The sequence below is a fragment of the Bombus impatiens genome, unplaced genomic scaffold (assembly GCF_000188095.3).
Source record: "Bombus impatiens unplaced genomic scaffold, BIMP_2.2 scf_0735, whole genome shotgun sequence".
Lineage (NCBI taxonomy): Eukaryota > Metazoa > Arthropoda > Insecta > Hymenoptera > Apidae > Bombus > Bombus impatiens.
The window spans coordinates 158,976-183,336 of NT_177154.1; the positions used below are offsets into that span (position 1 = coordinate 158,976).

The following is a 24,361-nucleotide window of genomic DNA, read 5'->3' on the forward strand; positions in this document are numbered from 1 at the left end:
GCTACAAGTACATGGTAGAATAAACTTATATCTATAAAACCTATAATATATAATTTTATTAAAATAGTCTGATATATTAGACTTATTACATACTGACTTATGAAATATCGAACTAGAATATTATGCTAACTCGTACCGCCTTGTACCAATCGGAGGAACGACTGCATTCCTAAGTCATACAGTCAATCAAATTTCAATCATTAATGGCCAAATGGTAAGTTATTAGGCGTAAAATATTTAATAGAAGGAAAAAAATCTTTGACAATATCGTCATTGCCACGAAAGAAACGAGTGAAAATAAGGTTGAGAACATCTCCATAAAAATTCCAAACGTTTGCATTACATCTTGTTACTCAATTCTTCGCAATCTGACTTTTAAATCGAATGTTTTACCCAATATTACGCTTATTCTTGGCTGACTTACAACTAACGCATATCTGAAAAATCCTCTAGAATTACAAATATCAGTATCTACATCTTATTACCACGTACACAATGAATATTTGCAGATATTCGTACATTATAATTGTACATTTTGTTATGTTTGTTTTTTTCGTTTCCTCGATAACGATTTTTGTTATATTTCTACCTAGTAAAAAATTTCATCCGTTTTAGATTTTGAAACCTATATAGGTTTGTACTGTACTGTACAGAGCTGGAAAGATGATTAGCGGGACAACAAGAAAGCGTTGCTATATAGCTTACGTATATGTGACACTTCCGGCCAGTATGTGAGCTTATCCTTATGATTACGTTGTATCTGTCAGAATCAAACGATTAGACCTGCATACTTACGCCTAATCATTTTCTCATTTCTGTTTTGCATATGGTTATAATCTTTACTTTAATTTTCGTATATTTTGTAATTTTAAATAAAAAATATATGTTTCTTCCGAAATTAGATATCACAAAGCCGATAAATGTTATAAAGTAAATAATAAGGAGGGACGATGCAAACATATTTTGTACATCTATTGAACGAACAATGATAATTATTTAGCATATGAATTTGCCGTAATAAAAGAATTTTTTATTTTTAAAAATTAAAACTTAGGATTTTAAATGAAGATTGAAATAACAAAGATGTCCAAAAAATCATTGCAAACAAACGAGAATCGCTTGATAAGTAATTAAAATTGAATTCTCTAAGTAAATTTGTATTATCGCACAATCTGCACTCGAGATTCATGCAAATTATGTACCTACCTAAACCAAAATACTAGGAAAGATCATTCTAAAACAAATATCCATTCAAAATCTCTCGAGCAAACCTAGACTTCAGCTTTCTTTCCCATTTATTTCCTATTATCATACAGTCTCTATACGAAATCTCTATACAAATTCTTTAAGTACACTAAGACGCTTAAAAAGATGATCGTAAAAAGATATTTATGGAAAATCTCAACACAAACTTTGTCTGTAATTTATTTCGCATTGTTATTTTTTATAAAATAAACAACGAATTTTTAAAAAGAACGCGGTTGTAAACTGTATGCCAAGTACTGACATACGACGTAGTTTATAAAACGATCGCGTAATACTGTGATTTTTATCCGGGAATCTTCAAACTACTCATTTTGTTGATTATTATTATTGCAGGAAGACGCGGAGGATTGTCAGAAAAGAGCAGAAAGATTGTTGTCGGAGGAGTATCGCGTGTTTCGCGGGGCGATAGGCGTCGACGTGGAAGGTGTCGGCTCGTGGAAGGCTCAGAGGCGCCCTCACGACATCGAGATATCTACGCCCCTGATCGGCGTCGCGGCGCACGAGCTGGAGTCGTCCGTGGACGGCGCAGCGTTCAACCCTGTCGCCGCAGCGGCGACGACATCCGCGAGATGCTCGCTGATGAAAAACGCGTTGAAAACGCCATCATCCACCTCCACTTCTCTGCCCGTCAATGCCCACATCAGGCCAAAGTTGTACCTAGGCTCCGTGATCGCTGAGACCAACAAGGAGGATGCCATGGAGCCAGAAGTAAAAGAGGAGGACGAACGAAGGTCGTCCACGCCGAGCCCCGAGGTAATTCTTTTATCTTCTTACTGTCCTTCCATTCTTACTCTCCTGCTATCTATATCTTCTTGCTTATCTCGTGCATACTCTTTTTTTTCTTTTGTTTTCTGCTCCAGCCTCGTTGATGCATGCTACGACGTGTGACTGATAGGTTCGCATAGAACGATCACGGAGAGATGACACTGAAATTGATCGAACTAGACTGTGTATATTTTTTCCTTTGTCGAGTGACCGTTGTGTGGCTTTGTTTTCCCGAATCGAAGAGAAGCCTGTAATGCGCAGATAGAACAGGTGAATTCGAATACTCCGAGGGAATGCGATTGTCCATTGTAGTGGATTGGTTTCTTTGTTTGTTATTGGAAGAACTTTATAAGCGATTGCAAAATCTCCGGCAATATTTTATCGTTTCTTCTTTTGCACGATTCGACGTGCCAAATAAATCGATGTTTACCGATGTTAATTTGGATCTTTTTCATATTTGCTCGAATCTTACATGGTGTTTTGTAGCTTCTGTATACTGGTATATAAACTGTCAGTGATGAAAGTGAAATTACCATTTCCCATTACATTTCGTTATCTCCTATGATGACAAAATGTCATCGTGTTGTCCGACATTATGTAAACCTCTATCGTCAGATGACAACGGTAATTGTATCGAAGATAGTTAATGCAGTTCCTAAAAGCACAAGCGCAGCATCTAGTACCGTGCCATAACGAGTGTGTAAATCAATTAATACCTATGGGGATGCTCAGGAATGTGTAAACGAAAATGCGTGACGTACAAGGTTCTCCATTAAGCGAGCAACAAAAGTTGTATGTTTATTAAAACGTTAGTTGGTTGTATGTTAATTAAAATTTCTACGCACATTACCTACTCTCTATAGCTAATTAATCGTTCAACAAACTATTGCATTCTTATATAACTAGTTCCGAAATATCTGAAAAACGAAGATTACGTTAAATCTTACGTTATCTACAATACATCGACGATGTTTTCTGCTGTTCAAAGAAATTTAATATTATTTTGTCTTAGTCGAGTAATTAAAAAGAGATGGTTGGAAACCACTGGTATCGCCTCATGCTTGTAGAGTACGAGTTCTTCCTACATGCACTTCCACCAACGTAGCTCCGTATTGATTTTACGGAGAGCTCATTCTGTCTTTCTCTACCTTTGGTTATACACGTTTACTCATATATCTATATCCTTTCTCGCTTGCGCTTCTATCTCTGCACTTTTTTCTTTCGCCCCCCCCTCCCTCTTTAACTCTCCCTGTCACCCTAAACATTTCTGCAAGAATTTATCTCGTACGTTTTCTGTAGCCTGTGAACGTAAAACGCTTAGAGTACGAACGTTGATTATTTCACGGTGGGCAAGTAGACTTGAGTTAACTTCGTGGCTTCGGTTCTGTTTTTAGCGGGAAATTTGAATTGTTTCTAGAGTGTAATGGTTTTATTTTATTTCCTTTTTTTTACGCGCATGATCGTATTTAACATACATATGGTTTAACATACATATGTTTTAAAAGATTTTTTAAAGGTGTTCATGTCGTAGATTTAAAATTACAAAAAAATAATTTAATTTAGAATTATAATGTTTGATTAAGATTATACGTGGTAGAAAAGAATTTCCTATAGAAGATGAAATATTTTCTAAAAAAATAGATATGAGTTTATAAAAATTGGTAATTTCCTATTATTATTATTTCAGTTGATTCGTGCTGAGGATAAGTAAAATCTTGTCTGTTTTCATATTTTTTATCGAGTGTTAATAGTAAATTATCAACTTGTTATACTTAAAGAACTTTTATATTTTCACGAATACAATTTTTTGTCGTCATACAATGAATTCATCGTTAATTAGATTGTTTAACTATGTTTAGCAGATTTATACAAGAAGAAATAAACGTTACAATGAAGGTGGAAGTAGCGAGGAAGACAGCAAACCAGATATATCTCTACAGGGCCACAGATTACCATCTTCTTATCGGGGAACGTGGCCCATCAGAAGAGACATATGGGCCAATCAACAAATGGGCTTTTCCACTCAACAAAGCACATCAATCACTGTACACAACGTAAGTCACTGTTTTCCTGAACCGTACATCGCACAATCGACTTTAGGGAAAAATAATAGTATTTTATTACTTTAATAGTCTTACAAATTGATTTCAAAATTATGCGTTATATAATCGCATTTTACGAAAAATAGTGGCCATTTCTTATCTTGATAGTCAAATAATCTCAAAATTATATTACATTAGGGAAAATCTGTTTTGTTATTTTACTGATTTTACTAAACATATCCAAAATTATGTGCCATGTAATTTGTTGAAGAATCGTGGAAGAGTAATATCATTATTCACTTAGGAGATATGACGAGTCCAGGAGTTACATTCAAAAATATATTTTGTTAATTGACTCAAAAATTATCTTTTTCTGCAATTATTCACGCTATTGTGCAATAAGTTTCTGAGCAGTATCTTTATTTAACTATTACTCTTCCTTCGTACTGTTAATATTTTGAAGAATCCTAAAGAATACAATTATATTAAAAAAAGGAAAATACATCTAAAGTATAAGGATATAAATGTGGAACATACGTATATATCGTGAGTTGAATGAACAGGACTAATAAATGAATGAACATGAATTAATAAATACGTAACCTGTCATAAAGACGGCGCTGAAAAGGGAGCATGACCTGCGAAAAAGAAGTTTGACTCATCGTACTAACCATTATCATTATTACACAATCGATTTGCGAAGCAAAAATCGCCATGAATGATTTAATAACTTATTACTATGGAAATTTATTTTATTAAGTTATAAGGCATATAATATTATATATTTCAAAAATTAACGCAAATATTAACATATAATAATGTAATGAAGGTGTGATAAATATATAGTTTATATAATAGAATATTATATAAGCGAGCTGAACTATTTTCCTATAATATATTTAAAACGTTTATATAATAATTTATAGTTTTTTATAATTTTATATAGTTTATATAATTATAAACGTTTAATATATTAACGTTAAACGATTATTTAATAGGAACAATTAATTAGAAAGAGTGAATAATTACAAATTAATAAATAATTTACAACGTTGCATAGTATATAAATAAAAAATTGAAAATAGAATAGATAGCCCTTTGTGTATAAAGCAAATAAATAAATTGAAGGTCAGTTTAAATTTCCTCGGAAACTTTACGAAGATAGTAGAACAAATATTCTTCGATTGTTGATAAATGTAAATCCTACAAAACTAGGAAAAAGGTTCTTAATTACTAAAAAACTAATTTAATTATTACTTTTTAATAAAGAGGAAGGGACTTCAAAGGTGACAGTATTCCTCCTAAATCAAAATCCTAACATTAATTTCCATCCTCTCCCATAGGACGTAGCCAGCGTGATGAGCTTTTCGTCGAATTCGGGCGGGGCCCTCGGCTGTTCCACGGAAATGCAAGGCGATCGAAGGCTAGGGGCGAAAGTGGACGTAGTGTACAATCTACTGGGAATGCTTGGTAGCACGGAGGGCCGAGAGGACATGAGTGCAACGCTACTCTCTATGAGCAATTCGATAGACAATTGCCTCATAATGAGGCAATCAGGATGCCTTCCACTGTTGGTACAACTGATTCACGCTCCAGGACAAGATCCAGAAACCAGAGAAAAGGCATCTCGAGCTTTGCATAATATAGTGTATGCCAAAAGCGACGAGAGGGCTGGACGCCGGGAGGCGCGGGTTCTCCGGTTTCTAGAACAGTTACGGGACTATTGCCAGACTCTGAGGACATCTCTAGAAACGGGTCAGGTTCCCGATGACCTAGAGAGGCATCCCGGGCCAACGATAGCGGCATTGATGAAACTTTCCTTCGACGAAGCTCATCGTCACGCCATGTGTCAGCTCGGTGGACTTCATGCAGTTGCAGAGCTGATCGAGATGGATCATATGGCTCATGGAAGCGAATGCGATGATCAAAATTGCATCACATTGCGTAGATATGCCGGAATGGCTCTGACGAATCTGACATTCGGCGATGGAAACAATAAAGCATTGCTCTGTTCCTTCCGGGAGTTCATGAAGGCTCTGGTTTCGCAATTGAGAAGTCCAAGCGACGATCTCAGACAAGTCACAGCGTCTGTATTGAGAAATTTGTCGTGGCGAGCTGATACTAGTAGCAAGCAAACGTTGAGGGAAGTGGGAGCAGTAACTGGTTTGATGAAGGCTGCGATGGAGGGTAGGAAGGAATCAACTCTTAAGTCGATACTGTCTGCACTTTGGAACCTGTCGGCACACTGTAGTACGAATAAAGTGGATATTTGTGCCGTAGATGGCGCACTGGCATTCCTCGTGGATATGTTGAGCTACAAAGCACCATCTAAAACTTTAGCCATTGTTGAAAACGCCGGTGGTATTTTGAGGAATGTATCTAGTCACATTGCTGTTAGAGAAGATTACCGAGCCATTGTAAGAGAGAGGGGATGTTTGCAAGTATTGTTACAACAATTGCGATCACCTAGTTTAACCGTCGTTAGTAACGCCTGTGGAGCTCTGTGGAATCTTTCTGCCCGATGTCCACAGGATCAGCGTCTGTTATGGGACCTGGGCGCAGTTCCAATGCTTCGTAGTCTAATTCACTCCAAGCACAAGATGATTTCAATGGGTTCAAGCGCAGCCTTGAAGAATTTACTGAGTGCCAGACCAGGCTGTAATAATCTCGTCCACTTAGACTCGACAGCACGCGGATTAGGACTTCCAACTCTACCAACTTTAGTTGCACGCAGACAAAGGGCTCTGGAGCAAGAAATAGATCAAAGCTTGGCCGAAACTTGCGATAACATCGAACCTAGCACATCTCCGACTAACAAAGACGATAAGTTTTCGTTCAAGGTGGAACATAGCTTCTTGGGGATCAACACGCGAACTTTACGCTCCTATCAACTACATAATCAACCTAGCACATCCAATATGAAGTGCAACGGAGTCGCCAGAAGCGAGAGTAGAGACTCTATGCGCTCCATAACAAGCACTCATTCTGACACCATGTTTGAAAGGGTAAATCGACACGTATTGAATGGACTATCTCCTACTGATATTCAGATAAAACAACAGTCCTCGTCGCTACACTCCGCAGTCGGTTTCGACAACGGAATGTCCAGTGATGCTCACTCGAAGACCTCTTCGGAGAAGAAGTATACGTTACGCTACAAAAACGCCATCCCGGATCGTTTGAAGTCGTCAGACGGTTTTAATGGTCTTGTCGACCTTAGATGCACTAATTCTACCATTTCCTGGTCCTCGGCTCCGGATCAAGAATCCACCTGTTCACAGAATTTGCTACACTCTTCCGTAGAAGACAACTTGCCACAAAGCATCACGTCTGTGCTCAAGACTGGTAGTCAGTCCAGTATTTCCGAGGAAACGGAGTTGAACGTTTGCACAAAAACCGAGTACGTGAGCACGAAGCCTGAAATAGAAACCTCGACCTCGTTATCATTCGTCAACAACAGCTCTCCCGCGAAAGACAACATCAACTTTGGAAACGTCTACGACAAGACTGTTTTACATCAACACAGTTCGTTGAATACTATACAACAGGCTATCTCACCGACTGTCAGTTATCGAACAGAGGGAAATCTGTTCAGTGATTATGCCGAGACGGATTTGGATCAACCAACTGATTATAGTTTGCGTTATGCTGAACGAAGTCTGGAGGACGAAGGAAAACCACATTCTCACTATTTCCCGAGTAACGATCAAGAACTCATCCACGAAGATACAGTAAAGACCTATTGCACAGAAGGAACTCCACATGGAACGTCTTTAAATTCTTCTAGAGCGGCATCGGCTTCTGACTTGCAAGAGGATAGTCGACAGAGGAGTTTATTGAAGAAGATTCAGGAACAAGGTAAACTGCAAGATACGGAGGAATTGAATTTAGAATGTACCAGAATGGAATGTACGGAAGTTTCGAGTGACAAGAAAAGAAGTCAAATGTTGCAGTACTTTGAAACGAATATCAAGGACAATAATGTTGAGGAAAATGATCACGCTTCTATGAAAAATTCATTGAGGTTTGTGCACTTTCATGTAGATAATACAATTAGCAAAAAGAACATTTTATTTAAAAAATAAATGAAAATTTTTAGTAACTTATTTTCTTAACAAAAAATGTTTGGATCGTAACTATAATCTTGATTATATGTATAATATGATTACACATGGCTATATCATGATATATATGTTATGTATAATATATACATATACGTACATCTATGTGACACATTTCCTATCACTTGTTATTTTCTTTAACCTGAGGATACTCTACATATTTAATATATGAAAAAATAAATCAAAATTCTGTATTTTCCTATTCGCAGCGTAAGAACAACAATTACACAAGTATCTTCGAGCAACTTACAATATGCTGAGAGTGATGATATAGCACCCAATTCTACAAAAAATAAACCAGGTAAAGTTACAGAAAAAATTGTTTTTACTCACTCTCGATACTACTCGATTCGAAATTCAACGATACTGAAAAATTTTCTCTAAAAATATAGAATTTTATTGAAACAGTTAAAAAAATGTATTTATTTTATTATAGAGAAGAAATACGATACACAGAATGGCATGTTTGAAAAAAACGATAAATTTGATAAAAGTTATCCTAGCAACGGTGTTAATTCGTACGTGACTAGTGCATTGAAGGCTTCTAACGATTCAGGATGTAAGGAATTTGAACTAAAAGGAGATACCCGTAACATGCCTTATATATTAAATATAAACAACTCTTCCGAATGTTTAGATCAAGTCAGTGATGGCGATGAGGACGACGAAGATCTACTTACAGCTTGCATTAATATTGGAATGCAAAATAATAGGTAAATATTTTGGTTCGGTATAAATGTACTATAATTATCAACAACATCCTTGGTAAATGTACAGATCGAACTTAACTTTTCTGATTTCGATGATTTTTTAATATGTGGTGGGGACATGATTCCGAACAACTTTTTCCTATATATGTAACTGGCGGTCGGCCTTAATTTCCGAGATATTTGCGAAAAACTATCGTTACTACCACAAAGAATTATACGTTGAATTTTGCACAAATCTGTGGCAGAATATACGTCTGTTTAATTGCCAACTGCCGAATAAAATGACCTGGTCGGAATTTTCTGCTTATGTATACAAAGGGGAGTGGAACGAATGGGGTATCCGAGATGAAGGTTCGTACACAACGTGCGTAAGCGAGGCTATAAAAAATGTCTGCTATATCTTAATTAAAAATAAATATAATTTTTAGAATTTAGAGTTTAGATTAGTACTTTTAATCCGGTCAGCAATGCTTGCATAAAATGATAACAGTTACCTTATTTCGTAAAATAATATCGATTATTCATTCGCCTATTATTTTTATAATTCAGCAGCGGCCGAATTGGGAAATCTGACTTAAATCCAATACATACATCGATCATATTAATTTTTAATTGAGTTGTAATAGGCATTCCTTGCAGCCTCGCAAGAACATATAATTGTGCACAGGGCCTTTAAGCTTGACCATAGTCTCGTTCATAAACAGAAGATAAGCAGTCGATGGTTGGCAACCAATACTGATGCATACACTGTCACAGACGCATGATTATAGGTAAAATTCACTGTAGTAAACACTATATCGACAGTTTTTTGCGAATATATTATATATTGTGCTCCATATATTAAAAAATCATCGAAATCGAAGAGGTTGAGTTCGACATGTACATTTACCACATTTTTTTTATTATTTTCGCTAAACCAAATAATTTTTAATTGAAAAATAATTCTTACGTTATTTCCTTTTTTTAGGCATAGGCATTCGTTTATAGGAAATAATTTTGAAAAAGTTCCGCGAAATGAAAGCAATCTTGCCAGGTACCAAACAAGCGTTGCACTAGATCAAATGGACTGCAATTCATCTGTCGATTCTACCATGAACAGTCTTGATACAAAACAATCGGGATCTGAAGAAATGGTAGATCCCGATATTTGTACTGATAACGTTAATGATAACTCATCGAATATGAATATTGTGTCAGATTATAATCAAAGTACGGCCAAATTTATGCAAAAGGTGACATATCTATTTCGTGCACACAATTTTATATTTTTATAAATTTAATTTCAGAATTTAATTATTTTCGTGCGTTATTTGAAACATTACAATAGAAATGTACAAAAGAATGCGCATATTTTATAAACATCGAATTTTCTTATTTCAGGTGATAGAAACTAAAATTCCAATGCAACAATCGAATCAAGTTTTGCAGAATGAGTTGGACAAAGTAAAAAACACGGAACGCGGTTCATTATTAGGCGATGATAGTCTGTGCAATTTCTCATTACCTTCGAACTTGAGGAATAGCCCGATATTACATGAAACAGTAGTGTTTAACACAGAACCTACACAGCAGCAATATCTATCTAGTATCGACACCCAATCGAATGAAGACATGTCGTCTCTGATACATAATGATGTTATTGAAAATGATCAAAATATAGATGATGATTCTGCTAAGTGGGAAAATGATAAAACATCAAAAACATTAAAAGACAAAGCGATTGAGAATTCGTCTATGCAACAATCTTATACTAAAGTAACAGATTCAGAGAGTAGCGAATCGATCGATTCCGTGGAACAATCAGAACACGCACTTTTAGAATTGTGTATACAACCTGGATTAACGAAAACTATGGACAATATCCAGATAAATAAAACCACGATGAATGAAATCGACAGTGAATTTGGGGAGCGAAAAATTAATAATTTTGATGAAAGCAGTAAAATGTACAATGACACATGTGAAATAGATGGCATTAATAAAGAAAAAGTTGATTCAAAGCACAAAGTGGCACAGAAACCTGCAGAATCAGCGAAATATGTGGAGAAGGAAGATGTATATCGGCGTCAAAGGGATCCTGATGCTATGATTGCCTCGTTAGATCGCTTAACTGCGACTCTCGTGCAACAAACGGAAGCAATTCGAGAACGAGATTCGGGCGCAATGAAACAGAGCATATTGAGTGATACATGGAATGAAGATTCTCCTAATGATGTATCTTTTCCTAGCATAAGTATTAGTGCCCCTATAATCGCTTCATTTAAAAGCGATGTACCAGAAGAACCAGGAACAATCACCTCGGAGTGTTATGAAACAGCAAGTAGCGACAATGGGCACATGACCAATTCAAAAATTATTCAAAGAGAAGCGATTAAATTAGCTCAAGCGGTGGACGCAGAAATGAATCGACAGAACGAACTAGATACAACCAGTATGACGTCGATGGATTTAGAAGCAATAAAACCACCTTCCTCGATGGGAAGCTTACTATCACTGACAGCTAGCTACGCAGGTTCGGGTGACTGTAGTGAGTCGTTCGTTAATCGAGACAGGTGTAATTCTACATCCTTGCCTCCAATCCAGGCGAAGAATATATCTTCGACAGATTCTCGAAGCTGTCGTAAGAAATCTCTTCCTTTGGGTGTCGTAGCTAAAAGAGCTCTGAGTCAAACTCAGAGTCACACCGGCAGTCTCGAAAATTTGTTGAACGAATGTACTGGTTCGCACTTAGAAAGTGTCAAACCACCATCAATGATGGACGAGTTACTAGACGTTGGTGACATGGAAAATAGTATGTTAAGCGTGGCCAGTATTACATCAGAGGTGGCAGATTCTAAGGATCAAGACTCGCAGAACTTAAGCGGGAGCGACGCTGTTTTCGATTTACTAAAACCTGTCGCAAATGTGCTATCCATGACGTGCATGCGTTACGCTGAAGCTATGCAGAATAGTGCAAATAATAGTTTGAGTGAATATCTGGAGAACATCAATCCACCTTCGCTGTTCAATGAAGTGTGTGAAATGGATGAGTCAACAGTGGAACAAGCTACAGAAACTATATGCAGCGATACGTTGTGTATTGACGCGGAATTACATACCGAAGAAGCTCCACATCCTGTGATGATAGACAGGATCGACGAAGCAGGTGATACCGACGAGGCAGTTACACCAATTTCGTCTGAATACTGCGTTACTAGCTCGGCAGAGTCCACGCCTAGGAAGCGATTACACAGAAATTTAACACCAAAGCAGAAAAGAACTTTGGCCAAGGAAAGATATAAGACGTATACTATAGCTGCGGAACTCGATAAAAAGGAAGAAGAACGACAGGAAAACGTAGTACAGGAGAAGATTGCACGGGGAAAAATTTCACCTTTTTCCAAATTGACACCTAAACAACGTAGACAAGAAGATAGAGCCAGGTTTCAAACACAGGTATTGGAAAATCCTTTCCCCGACATGAATCAAGATCAAAATAATCAGGAAGTTAATGCTACTTATGAACAAGAGAATTCTGAAAAGACAACGGAAGCAACGTCCCCGGTAAAATCTGCTATCCCCACATTGTCAAAACTATCCGCTTGTAAAACGTTGATTAAAAAGCGCGTCGAGCAAAAGAAGAATAGGGAAAGATATCGTACGAGAACTTTGAACGATTCAGAACGCATATTCAGAGATACAGAAAGTAATACTACTACAAACGCGGTAGAAGATAGATTACCAGATTCAACACACACTATCGAATCGGATGAAATTCAAACCATGTTGGAACAAAATGCAACCATCGTGTTAAATACATTAAACGAATCAAATAAGACAAATGAAACTGGCGAGGATGGGTTGCTAGATTGCGAGACTATTAGTTTAGTATCAAATGAATCAGAATCAGAACGGAACCTACGGATGCGGTTTGTCAACGGCGTTTCTAAAAAACTGATAGGTTCGTGTATTCGACAAATGGACAATGTACAAGAACCAGAGGACGCTCATAAGGAAACAATCGAGATCGAAGAACCCAGGTCGCAAGAAGACATCAGGTATACAGATAATGTGGAAACTGAGAGCGAAGATGAATCTAATAATACCGAGGGACCACCTAGAGAAACAAAAAGGCCCCGAATAATTAAACCAGGAATGGTGAGAGATCCCAGTAATGATTCTAACGCTACGGATAAATCAGACCCAGAAAGTCCAAAGGCCATTCGCGGGAGAAGAAAAGCTCTCTACTCAAATCCAATTACGCGAAAGCCAACGCCACAATCGTCTCCATTGAAACAGGTCAATCCTGTCAGTGGAATACCTATAGGTCGTAGCAACACTTCACCTATTGTAAGAGCAACAAGAGCTACCACATTGAGACAAAGTAACAATAGTCCAGGTACAGCGACGAAAGAATCAACAAAATCAAATATAAGTCCTAAAATGAATCCCAGCTCAACAGATGACAAACGAACGAAGATTTTATCGGTGGCTGCAAAAAGAGCATCAGTTCCTCAGAAAGGATCGTCATTAACTTTCACAAAGTCCGTAAAGAGACACAGCACACCTCCAACGTGTTCTTCCTCGAACTATCAACAAGAAACTAAGACGGACGTAACGATTAAGCCCTTGGAACGACAAGGAACATTTACCAAAGACGAACCAGAAGTGAAGAATGCGCCCACCGTAGAGTCTTCATCTCCTTCGCCGATAAAAACGAAAATCGCAAAACCCATTAGAGGTGCAACATCCAAGGTACATCCAACAACTGGGAAACCAAAACTTACGCCAAAGACACATCAAGCGCACCAATCAAAATCATCAAAGGGAAACGCTTCAGAGAAGATTCAATCTTCGAAAGCATTACCATTACTGGTAGCTCCAAAACGATTACCTACAGGAAAAGCAACTGCAACTCCAAAAATATCAGCCAATAATCAAAGTACTGCACAGATAGAAAGCGGTAAAGTCTTTCGAAAGGTAGGTCCTCTTGGTCAGAGATCTAACAGTAATTCCAGTATTGTATCCAACTCCTCGACCGGAATGCAAACTAGAAAATTGGCAAAGGAAGCGACTAGTAAAATTGCAAGCCTTTGGAAAAAGGTAGAGGAGAGTAAAAATAAGCAACGGTTTGAGAAACCAGATACTAGGCAGTGGCTACAGCCTGGTAATTGTGCTAATGAGATGGATACCCCATCTCCAGTGAGCAATCCGCCAGCTTTTAGGTTGTTTCGTAGTTCCACGTTCGAAGGAGTGCCCCAAGAGAATGATAATCCGGAATCAGCTTTGTACAAATCGAAATTGAAGAGGCCATTGGTAATGGGCGTACAACCCAGTAAAGTGAAATACAGAAACTCTTGTGACTTGAGCGGAATGAACGCAAACGACGCACCTTGCAAGATTCCTGTAAAGTCTAATGACGCTTCTACGTACAAGAAAGACATCGTAGATGTAGTTGACACCTCGGTTGTTCTGCGAAAATCACAGCATACCGAATCCTCCACGGCAGAGGTGGATCCTATGAAACGAATATCACGTCTTGGTTCCTTTATAAGAGTAGACTCTGCGAATGCAGAAGGTTCTGCACAAACATACGTTAATGGGTCCGGTGTGCGTACACCCGCGTCCGCCATTGTCCCACCTTTTAATTATAACCCGAAGCAAGATATCCCTTCGCAAATAGCCAAAGTAACGCCGGATGAAACTGAAAGCAAATTCAGAGTGACAGATTGTCATAGTGACATAGTCACAGCTTCTACGAGAGTAACAACGGTATAGTGAGAGCCTGTTATAAAGTAAACAACTTTCTTTCGTAGTATTGCTTTTCTGTTTCAGGCTAGTCATTGTATATTTGATTTACTGCTGTATTGATCATAAATCAACACGCAGTACATATATTACGAATACTTGATAAGTAAGTTGAAGGTTTCTTTCTTACCTCACACATCGTTTAAAGGACACCGAAAATCTTCATGGCATCTCATTAATTTTTACACACTAAAGATAAAAAGAATAATCGTTTGAATACTTTTCTTCGTTGCATGTGCATTGGCAATGCAATTTTTATTCTCCCCCTTTTTTTAAGAGGTATAATTAAAATGTGACATAGCCGAAAATCCTGATATATCATTCCTATTCACTTTGCGTGTTGTATATACATATATTGAGAAATTCCATAATTACGAAGAAAATTAAAAATCGGTAGTACGTAGCAGTAATTATGCTCGATTATTTAATTCAATTTTGTATATATTAAACGTCGATGAAGAATGTAGAAAGTTTAGTGATATGTATTACGACTCATGATGTATATGGAAATATGTCGCTATACATCTTCGTAATAGATAAATTTGCAAGGAATAAGATCTGTATTTTGTTTCCATCGTAAACTGATTTGTATTCTTTCAATTGAATACAAAGTCTAATTACTTTTTAAAGACTGATAGAAACACGATGAAGATTTGGACGAAACTTGGACATTTTCAGTGCAACAGAATGTTACGACAAAAGCAGTAGTGATGTTTATATCGATGTAGCGGTCTAAGTAACGCTAAACTGGCATTATGTGAAGAGACAAAATTTTGTAAACCCTTACTTTAAGTTTCTAGTCTACTTGAAAATTTACAGTTAAAATAGCTTCTATTTTGGTCATATATGTATTACATAAAAAAATCGATTTGCATGTAACAAGTGTCTACTGATTCGATTGTTACCCTTTCTAAAATACATGTAGGTACAATTAAGAGTGTGTACGGATCAATTATGTATTTATAGATCGGAAGGTTTAAGGTATTGGCATGCCATTTAATAATTTTACTTTCACACGTTCTCATTTGTTTTCTAGTTTCATTGGAAAATTTGCTATTATTCGAAGCATTTAATGCGTACGATACTTTAAGTTTGTTTCTATATCGCGTCATCTTCCCTTCTACATGCACCCGATCAATCTAAAATTTCATTAGAAGGAAACTGTTTGACACGATATAGAATAGATTTTACTATTCATTGTTTACGTATTTGTTACACAAGTCTTATACCCTGTTCCAGTTCGAGTTAATTAGATTTAACTCTTCCAACTTGGAACCACATCAGGGTACCTTTATATTTTTTTTTTCATACAGGATTTGATCTGTACACCAGAATTCCTTTTCAGGGTTCTTTTGTAATCTTCGTCTTTTACTTAGATTTTAAGTATTCATCTTTTGTTATACTGTATTTTAGATTCGGCAGACATCTTAATGATTTGTATATTAATAATTACAGTACAATAAAATTTATAGATACTAATATCTATTTTGTTTAATATTACATTTATATAAAAACATAACATTTAAAGTTATGTAATATACATAAAGTAATATACAGTTATTCATATTTATACAAAAATTTATTTGTCATATAATGGACATTCATAAAGATTAATGGATTTATCTTCAGATACTGATGCAATCATGTTATTTCTTTGTGGATTGTACTTTACAGCCCATACCTAGAAAAGCAAAATGCTCACAACTCCAAATCACAGATTACTTTTTCTGCTTTATAAATTTACAATAAAAATTCCATAATGCTGTATGTAATACGGTATCTCACCTGATCATTGTGTTCATTAAATGTATGTAAGCATTGTCTTTGGGCTAGTTCCCATACTTTAACTGTATGATCTGAACTACTAGATGCAAACTGTTGACCATTTGGAGCAAAAGCAACACCAAGTACCCATGAGGCATGACCAGACATAGTTCCTGCTAAATTAGCATCTTTTCTATATGTAAGAATAAGAAGGAATATATTAATGTTTCAATGTTTTAATCATATTTCTATTTTATGCGAATTGAAACTATGAATTACTTACACGTCATACAGTTTCATATGTCCATCATCTGATGCGGTAAGAAGTAATTGAGAATCTGGTGAAAAACAAAGAGACCTGATAGGCATTGCATGACCTAAAATATTTCAAATACATATTAATAATTGTAAATCATCAATAACTTATTAACAAAATTTGTTATTACCTTCCAATGTACGTAAAACTTTTCCATATGTAACATCAAAGATATTGATAATCCCATCAATTGCGCCACTAGCAATGTATTTACCATCAGGGCTCTAAAATAAGTAATTATATAATACAAAAACTATCTTGTGTTATTTTTGCACAAAATTATACAATATAAATGTTTAAAATACATACATAGGCAACGCTCAATATAAATTTTCCACCTCTGGTATCTAAAGTTTGTTCTTGTTTGCCACTGTCTGTTCCATATAAATGTATTTTACCTGAATGACTACCAGATACAATGAATTTATCATCTGGAGAAAATACCACTGTCCAAATATCTACAGGACCTACTTCAATGCTTGATATTTTCTCTCCTGTTTGCAAATTCCATAGTTTTAAACTTGAGTCTAGTGAACTTGATGCACATTCTGGAAGCATGTGTGTACATATCATATAGCTCTGCTAACATTAATATATTCATTAAAATAAAATACATGCAAATAATTTTGTGTTTTTATTAATTATTCACTTGAACCATCTGAATTAACTGCAACAGATACCACACCAAGCGAGTGACCAGTTAATTTATATTTTAGTTGTAAACTTTTGTCTTTTTGTTCCCAAACTTTGACGACATCATCGACTGAACCGGTTACTAAATATTCGACTGTCTCATTCCCATTAAACTGCATCGATTCACTGCCATATAATGAAGAAAATTGTACAGAAGTATATAAATGATAAAAAATACATCGAAATTAATTACCGTGAATCTTCATTATCCTGCTGTAATTCCTTTTTCTTCTTTAAACAGCCCCAAGCACAGGTCCAAATGCTATCTTCATGAGCATTTTCAGTTTTATTAACTATCGAATACTGAAAAAATTTTTAATTCGTTTTTGCAACTGTCGCATATCATGAATAACATAACCTTTATATCGTGATAATTTGCAAATTCATTTATATTCCTCACCATTCCAGAAAGTATTTATTATCTCCCAAACAATGATTAAAAATGATTTTGATCTAATACAAAATACACTGTTTCCTAACTATATGTACATACTAACTATTTATAAACACACGCATATATAACTTGAATATCCGAAAGTTCACCACACGCGTATGCGCGATAGCAGCTGACTTACAGGCAGCTGGATTCATTGAAATCAAATGTGTTTATGTTGAAAGTACTCTCAAAATTTTGGGAAATATATAGTTTATAATGGGTAATGTAAATAGAAACGCGTAAATAAGAATTACAACTTGATTTTATTAGTACTGTGCACATTTAAATTAACATAACAGACTTCATTTTATACATTATATTACAATCGTAATTGTAACCTTTCTGTTTGATTTGATTGCACAAATAAAAAGATATCAAAGCTACCTTTTTAAGAATATGATCTAATGACAAAAAATGGAGTACAAAATGTTGAAAATATTTAGGTCTGGTAGAAAATTGTATCATGAGTTCCACAAAACTGTGGTGCAAAAACGGTCTTTTTTATCAGAAGCGTACCGGTGCGAGGATGCATGGAAAGCTCGTCTGCAATTTCCGTTACTCCAAAAATACAAACCGGAGGATTTATTTATAATCTTGGACAATAAATTTTTTATTGATGGAAAAGTTAGTGCCATAGACATAGATATATTTGCAAATACCATACGAAGCAAAGATCAGGTAGAAGAATTATTAAGTATAATCCAGAAACTACGAAAAAGTGCAGAAACAACAAATACCTTAGATTCAACACATCATGCTGTCATAAGATATTTATTTGATAATGATCTTACTGAACAACTTATGAATGTGTTACATGACAGACTTAAATATGGTATTTTTCCCGATTATGTGTGTTATAACATGCTCATGGATGCATATATAAAAAAAGAAGATTATGCCAGTGCCGTAAAAGTTGCTGTTTTGCCTATGTTGCAAGAGGATACTGACAACTTGATAACTAATGCACTATCTATATATGCTTGTCATAAATATTTAGAACATACAGATACATGGCAAAAGCCATCAGAACCAATAGAAGATACTAAAGAAGAAATAAAAATACGTGTGAATTATCTTAGAAATCCTTTCTTTGATGACCATTTTGATCTTACTGATCCAATTGATTTAATTGGAAAAACACTGGCTTTCCAGGGAAAATTTATGAATAATACACTAGGAAGGACTTGTCAACTGAGAGGTCTAATATTATATAAAAAATATCAAGATGCATCAAAGTCAATAAAACAATGGTTAAATGAATTCGAAGGAGATATTGTTTACAATGAAGTTTTTGACTTAATTGAAAATGACAAAGAAAAAGTACATAAAGAAGAAGCAACAAATGAATTTGAACAATTAATGTTAGAAGTCAATGGGTTAAAAGAAAAGAATTTGTGTAAGGATAATTTAATTGAAGCATTAGAAAATAATGTTAAATCTGCAGTTGAAAAGCAACACGATATAGATATAAATGATCAGTTGCAGGTAATTGAAAATACATTAAAAAATACAAAACGGGTATTAATTAAATCTATTATTTATTATTTTGCTTAATATTTCAGAAATATACCGAATGGGAAAGAAAAAGACAATTAATATTAGATAAACAGATAGAGGAAATGAATCGAGAGGCCAAACTACTGGAAATAAACAAATTGAAAGAAGAAATGAAGAAACAAGAACGATTTTTAACTTTCTTTGAAAATGAAGAAGAAATAGAACTACAGATAGAAGAAATGGAAGCAAAGGAAAAGGAAAATATGGAAAAACTCCTTAGCAAACATGGCGCTCAAAGAAAACTGAAGAAATTAGAAGGAGAAAAAGAATATATACCACCAATGCTTTAAATTCAGAAAGAGTAATTTTTGACATATTTATAATTTTTTAATAAATGTGTATAGTTAAAACCTTAATAAATTAAATACTTTCGAAAACTATGAATAAAGGGTTTATAATAATAAAAAACAGTAAAAATATGTATCACATTATTTATCTCTCATATTTTGTACATAATTCCTTAAAGTATTTTCTTAAATGTTTATTATGTAAGTTTATAGCGGATATCTCCAAAGCCACTTATTTCTTAGAAATATGGAAGTTAACTGTACAATTAAAGTTTATACTAAAAAAATTATTAGGCTTTGTAGCAAATAACGTTCCGTTTGAGCGTTGATATTGAATCCATTTATGTCACATCTTGGCCCTCTTATAAACACGATTAGCGAATTACGTATAATTTTACGTTACACACAACTTTGGGCCAAGGCACAGTTTTAACAGTTACTTTTAAATTTAGAATAACTGTTAAAAACTATTTTATAGGCAGCAATATATCAAATCCTGCATAACTATAAAATTTGGTCTTCGTAATCGTATTCGTTTATGAGGAATGTTCTGTAAATGCAATAATATAATTTCACTTTTGGTAAAAATTTTCTAATTAAAGCTTTAGCTCATTCTATCTTTAACATTAACACTTTGACTGCCACGCCGAAATCACACGTTTTGCTCAAGACGCCATGGGAGTATTTTTATTATTCAAAGCATATAATGGCAAAAGGTGGCGCCTTGGTAATAGTTGATAGCGACATATTATAACAAGGCTTCATTGGTTTCAACAAACCATTCGCCTTTGTCATTTTGTTGTAAGCAAAACGTTCAGAATATATTGTTGAAACGTGTAGAAGATATTAGTAAACAGTATTTGCTCATTCTATATATAATAGTAAGGTATGTGCACACTTCTAACTTCAATTATATATATGATTATAAAGCAGCATTTACGATTATTTTCTAAGCTGTGTTTATAATAATATTCGTAGATTACCCCTCAAAGATATGGATGCAAACACAGTGTTAGATGCAAGATTTGTTCGCATTTTCTTTTATTGATATTCTAATAAAAGTGTTTAATTGTTCAATGGGGCACTTTTTGTTTCAAAGTATCTTCTATTTATCGGTTATATTCAAAATGCCCTAACTGTCAATTTTCATACAATTTTTACAATTGTAAGAAGTTCAAGCGCTCTGGTCACCAATGACCACTGTGGCGTCACAGGAGAAATCGTGGCCAGTCATATATGATCAACATGGCAGTCAAAGTGTTAATGGAACTTTACCTGGTCGTTGTTATTACAAATAATATATCGTAATATCACAGATTATATAAAAATCACGAAGTTTTACTCTGTAATTGTGCCGTTAATTCTGCTGTTTCTTGTTTCATTTGTCTCAAATCAGCAGTTATCCTTTCCAAATTTGCTCCAACATTTTTTGTAGCTTCACAATCAATCTAAAATCCATTATAACACTCTAATTATATTAGGTTTCAATAATATGACGGCAATATAAAAGTCATCTTCAAAGATATTATTACCTTTATACTATACAATATTTACCTGCTCTTCTAAGTCTCTTATTTCTCTTATAGTCGCACCTGTTTCTTCTACTAAACTTACGAGTTCACTACAATCAGAATGAAGTGTGGCCAATAATTTATAAGCTTTTCTTGATGCCTCATTCGTTCTTGCATCTCGAAATATTAATTCATCAGCAACAGTAAAGGACCTTTCTAATCTGCCTGTAAGTGTGTTAATTTCTTTTTGGATTTCACGCGTGTCAGCTAATACTTTATTAATCTCATCTCTTTGTTTTCTAATATTGTTAATTATTTCTAAAATTCGTTGAGTATATGCGGACCTATTCACTTCTTTAGGGAGTTTTTGAACTTCGATTACTAATTGTGAGTATTGTTGATCTTTATTACGACATTCTTCTTGTAATTCTCTCTCCTTCTCTTTTAGTAACTTAATATCATCGAGCTTCTTCTGACTTGCACTCTAAATATATATATTCAATACATGAAATTTTGAATTTACGTGAATAATTTGAATTTTATTTTATATTACGATGATAGTACTTACAGCTTTAGTAGAATGCTTTTCTCTTTCTTGTCTATACTTTTGGATTAGAGGCACTCTATGTTTCTCCCACTGATTACCTAAATTGATTAATTTACTTGTAGTAACTTCAATTGCTGTCTCTAGTTTCTTAATATTTTCTTCCCCATCTTGAAACAGATCATAAATTCTTGCTTTAATCTTTTTTTGTTCTTCATTAATTGTTAACTCTTTTTCCTCATTTTGATAATTTATCGTTACTTGTGCTACACTGGTACTTAGCTTCTTGATTGCATCTTGCAATTTTTCTATGTCATTTCTGGAACACTCACATTCTATTTTTATTTTTTCTATTTGTAAGTCTTGTTTTTCCATCTTATTTAATACTTTTTGTTCTATAATCTTAGTTTCTTTAGTGCCATTATCTTTTATCTGAGGTTGCTATATACAGAAAGATAATAAAAAATTAATAAAACAGTCTAGAATGAGACTGTGTGAACATCGTTATCAATATTTTTAAAGCTTACTTTGGAAGGTAATGTTCTATCTTTTATTGAATTTCCATTCAGAAAATTAACATCACCAGATATATTAGCCTCAATAATTTTATCGCAATATTGTTTATTTAACCAATTTATTTGATCAAGAATACTCATTGAATGTGTATGAAGAGCTCTTGCATTGTAAGATATCAAAGAAGGTAGAAGTGATGATTCATTTTGCACTTGCTCAGGCACAGATTGCAGATAATGTATGCAATAATCTTGATATTCTATGACAAACAAAATTTTCTAATCAAAATATTATTATAATATTAAAATATATTAAATGTAAGCAATATTACCTTCTTTACTGTCCATTTTTGGAACTTCTAAATTCACAGATTTATAAGGGATTCTTGCCCGTCCTCTATTTCTAAATCCCTTTGTATGGCAATAATGTGGTAACCATGAAACTGATAGACTCTGTGTTATTGCTGTTGCTATAGATTTTTCTAGTAATGCAATATTGCTAACAGGTTCGCTTAGAGGTTTATCACTTTCTTTCGGTAATTTTTCAATAAGAAACATGAAAACTTTCCTTAGGTCTGCTTCTGAGCTATATAAAAATGTTTGATAACCAATATCACCTTTGTATCCTAATTCCTAAATTTAGAAACAAGATGTCAATAAAATTAAAATATCAAAATTGCATAAATAATTTATATGTTTATAAAATCTTACTGAACATGCTTGAGCAAGTGTAGCACCTAGTCGAAATCTGGCTGCCATATTTATAGGTAAAATTATTGATAATCCAAGTCCTGGTCTTATTATGTCTAAACATTTTACCGTTGCCTCTACTACCAATTCTGTGTTAAAACCACTGAGATTTGTTATATTCTCTGTTATGTCACTAAAAAAATTGATGTTAAAAATTTGCAAAGTATTTTTATATGAATAATACTTTATTTAATTCTGAATTGCTAAAGCAGCGTTAAGTAATGTAATTTACATAACATATGTGTCAAATAAATATTATTTAGGTTGATAATCAAACTCTGCAATATACATGTAGAACAAATTAAAATAAATTTTTTTATACAATCTTGCAATTAATTCAAAAATTATATCACACTTTTGCAACTATTTTTTAATCATTTAGTATTTGCAAACACTGTTTCAATGTCGCGATATATATATATATATATTTTTTTTTTTTAAGTAATATCGTAATGTCTTCCTGTTTGATAAAATAAATTACAAATTATCATTTGGAAGTATAAAATATAATTCACATAAACATCACCGCCCACTTTCAGTCATATAAAACCGGTTGACATCAGATATCAAGAGTTTATTAAATGCATAAAACGTCGCAGAAAATAGATCTTACCAGCCTATTTGACGCAATGAATGAATAATTATATTGTCAACTTCCTCCATCATCCGTAAAAATGTGAAAATCCTATACTCTTTTACTATATTATTATATTGAAAGAAATTTAACTTGAACTGCACAAATCTAACCTGTCCATGAGTGAACAAACATTTGTGCACTATTGTACAGATGGCGCGATAAATTATCAGTTTTACCAACGCGAAATGTATTTATACTACACACACATATATTAATCATTTCATTATTTCTCATCTGTGATTTATATAATAATCCTCGAAAAAGAGATAAAATTTTATGACCATAACTGAGACAAAATGAAAATAATATATAACATATAATGTAATATTATATAAAGTTATAAAGCAACCACAAATCTTTTCTTAAATTTGTATTTTATGTAAATAAATAACTAGATTTACTATTGTACCAAGAAATCTTGAAAATTTTGTATCACGCGATAATAATTAATTTTTGCTTTTATTTATGTTTGTACAAAAATATGTGATTGGAAATCAAGATAAAAATTGTTATATATATATATAATATGTACAAATTGTTCAGATTATTACTTCATACTGTTTTAAACAATTATATAAATTATCTTTTAAAAAATTTATTTAAACCACAGTGAAACTTTATCCTTTCCTATCTTTTTCACAAATCTATTATTTACGAAAATAA

At 34.1% G+C, this 24,361-nt stretch overlaps 4 protein-coding genes across 11 annotated transcripts in view; 2 read left to right on the plus strand and 2 right to left on the minus strand.

The window, feature by feature from the left end:
• LOC100744104 overlaps positions 1 to 16,170 on the plus strand; it is a 108,095-nt gene extending 91,925 nt beyond the window's left edge. For 4 of the 8 annotated variants that reach the window (XM_012390172.3, XM_033322942.1, XM_033322943.1 and 1 more), the window contains 7 exons: positions 1,600 to 2,019; positions 3,891 to 4,085; positions 5,417 to 8,097; positions 8,404 to 8,495; positions 8,631 to 8,907; positions 9,872 to 10,136; positions 10,285 to 16,170. In XM_012390172.3, the coding sequence (XP_012245595.1) occupies positions 1,600 to 2,019; positions 3,891 to 4,085; positions 5,417 to 8,097; positions 8,404 to 8,495; positions 8,631 to 8,907; positions 9,872 to 10,136; positions 10,285 to 14,661 (8,307 nt within the window). In that variant the 3' untranslated portion in view covers positions 14,662 to 16,170. The remainder of the gene's footprint in view (positions 1 to 1,599; positions 2,020 to 3,890; positions 4,086 to 5,416; positions 8,098 to 8,403; positions 8,496 to 8,630; positions 8,908 to 9,871; positions 10,137 to 10,284) is intronic. The other 4 variants (XM_012390174.3, XM_024370321.2, XM_012390175.3 and 1 more) reach the window with 4 other exon arrangements.
• A 52-nt stretch (positions 16,171 to 16,222) lies between these two features.
• LOC100743515 (WD repeat-containing protein 61) lies at positions 16,223 to 18,039 on the minus strand. The gene is made up of 8 exons (XM_012390177.3): positions 17,865 to 18,039; positions 17,658 to 17,767; positions 17,421 to 17,590; positions 17,081 to 17,319; positions 16,902 to 16,995; positions 16,739 to 16,832; positions 16,477 to 16,648; positions 16,223 to 16,372 (listed from the first exon to the last, which is right to left on the minus strand). The coding sequence occupies exons 1-8, from the start codon at positions 17,865 to 17,867 to the stop codon at positions 16,271 to 16,273; spliced, it is 984 nt and encodes a 327-aa protein (XP_012245600.1). The 5' UTR covers positions 17,868 to 18,039; the 3' UTR covers positions 16,223 to 16,270.
• A 152-nt stretch (positions 18,040 to 18,191) lies between these two features.
• Positions 18,192 to 19,837, plus strand: LOC100743759 (28S ribosomal protein S27, mitochondrial). Its single transcript, XM_012390176.3, has 2 exons — positions 18,192 to 19,385; positions 19,463 to 19,837. The coding sequence occupies exons 1-2, from the start codon at positions 18,315 to 18,317 to the stop codon at positions 19,745 to 19,747; spliced, it is 1,356 nt and encodes a 451-aa protein (XP_012245599.1). The 5' UTR covers positions 18,192 to 18,314; the 3' UTR covers positions 19,748 to 19,837.
• A 33-nt stretch (positions 19,838 to 19,870) lies between these two features.
• Positions 19,871 to 23,859, minus strand: LOC100743395 (coiled-coil domain-containing protein 22 homolog). The gene is made up of 8 exons (XM_003492443.4): positions 23,675 to 23,859; positions 23,023 to 23,194; positions 22,644 to 22,944; positions 22,327 to 22,571; positions 21,824 to 22,240; positions 21,299 to 21,739; positions 21,020 to 21,192; positions 19,871 to 20,294 (listed from the first exon to the last, which is right to left on the minus strand). Exons 1-7 carry the CDS (start codon positions 23,725 to 23,727, stop codon positions 21,073 to 21,075), a joined length of 1,749 nt encoding a protein of 582 aa, XP_003492491.1. The 5' UTR covers positions 23,728 to 23,859; the 3' UTR covers positions 19,871 to 20,294; positions 21,020 to 21,072.
• Positions 23,860 to 24,361: the final 502 nt, after the last annotated feature.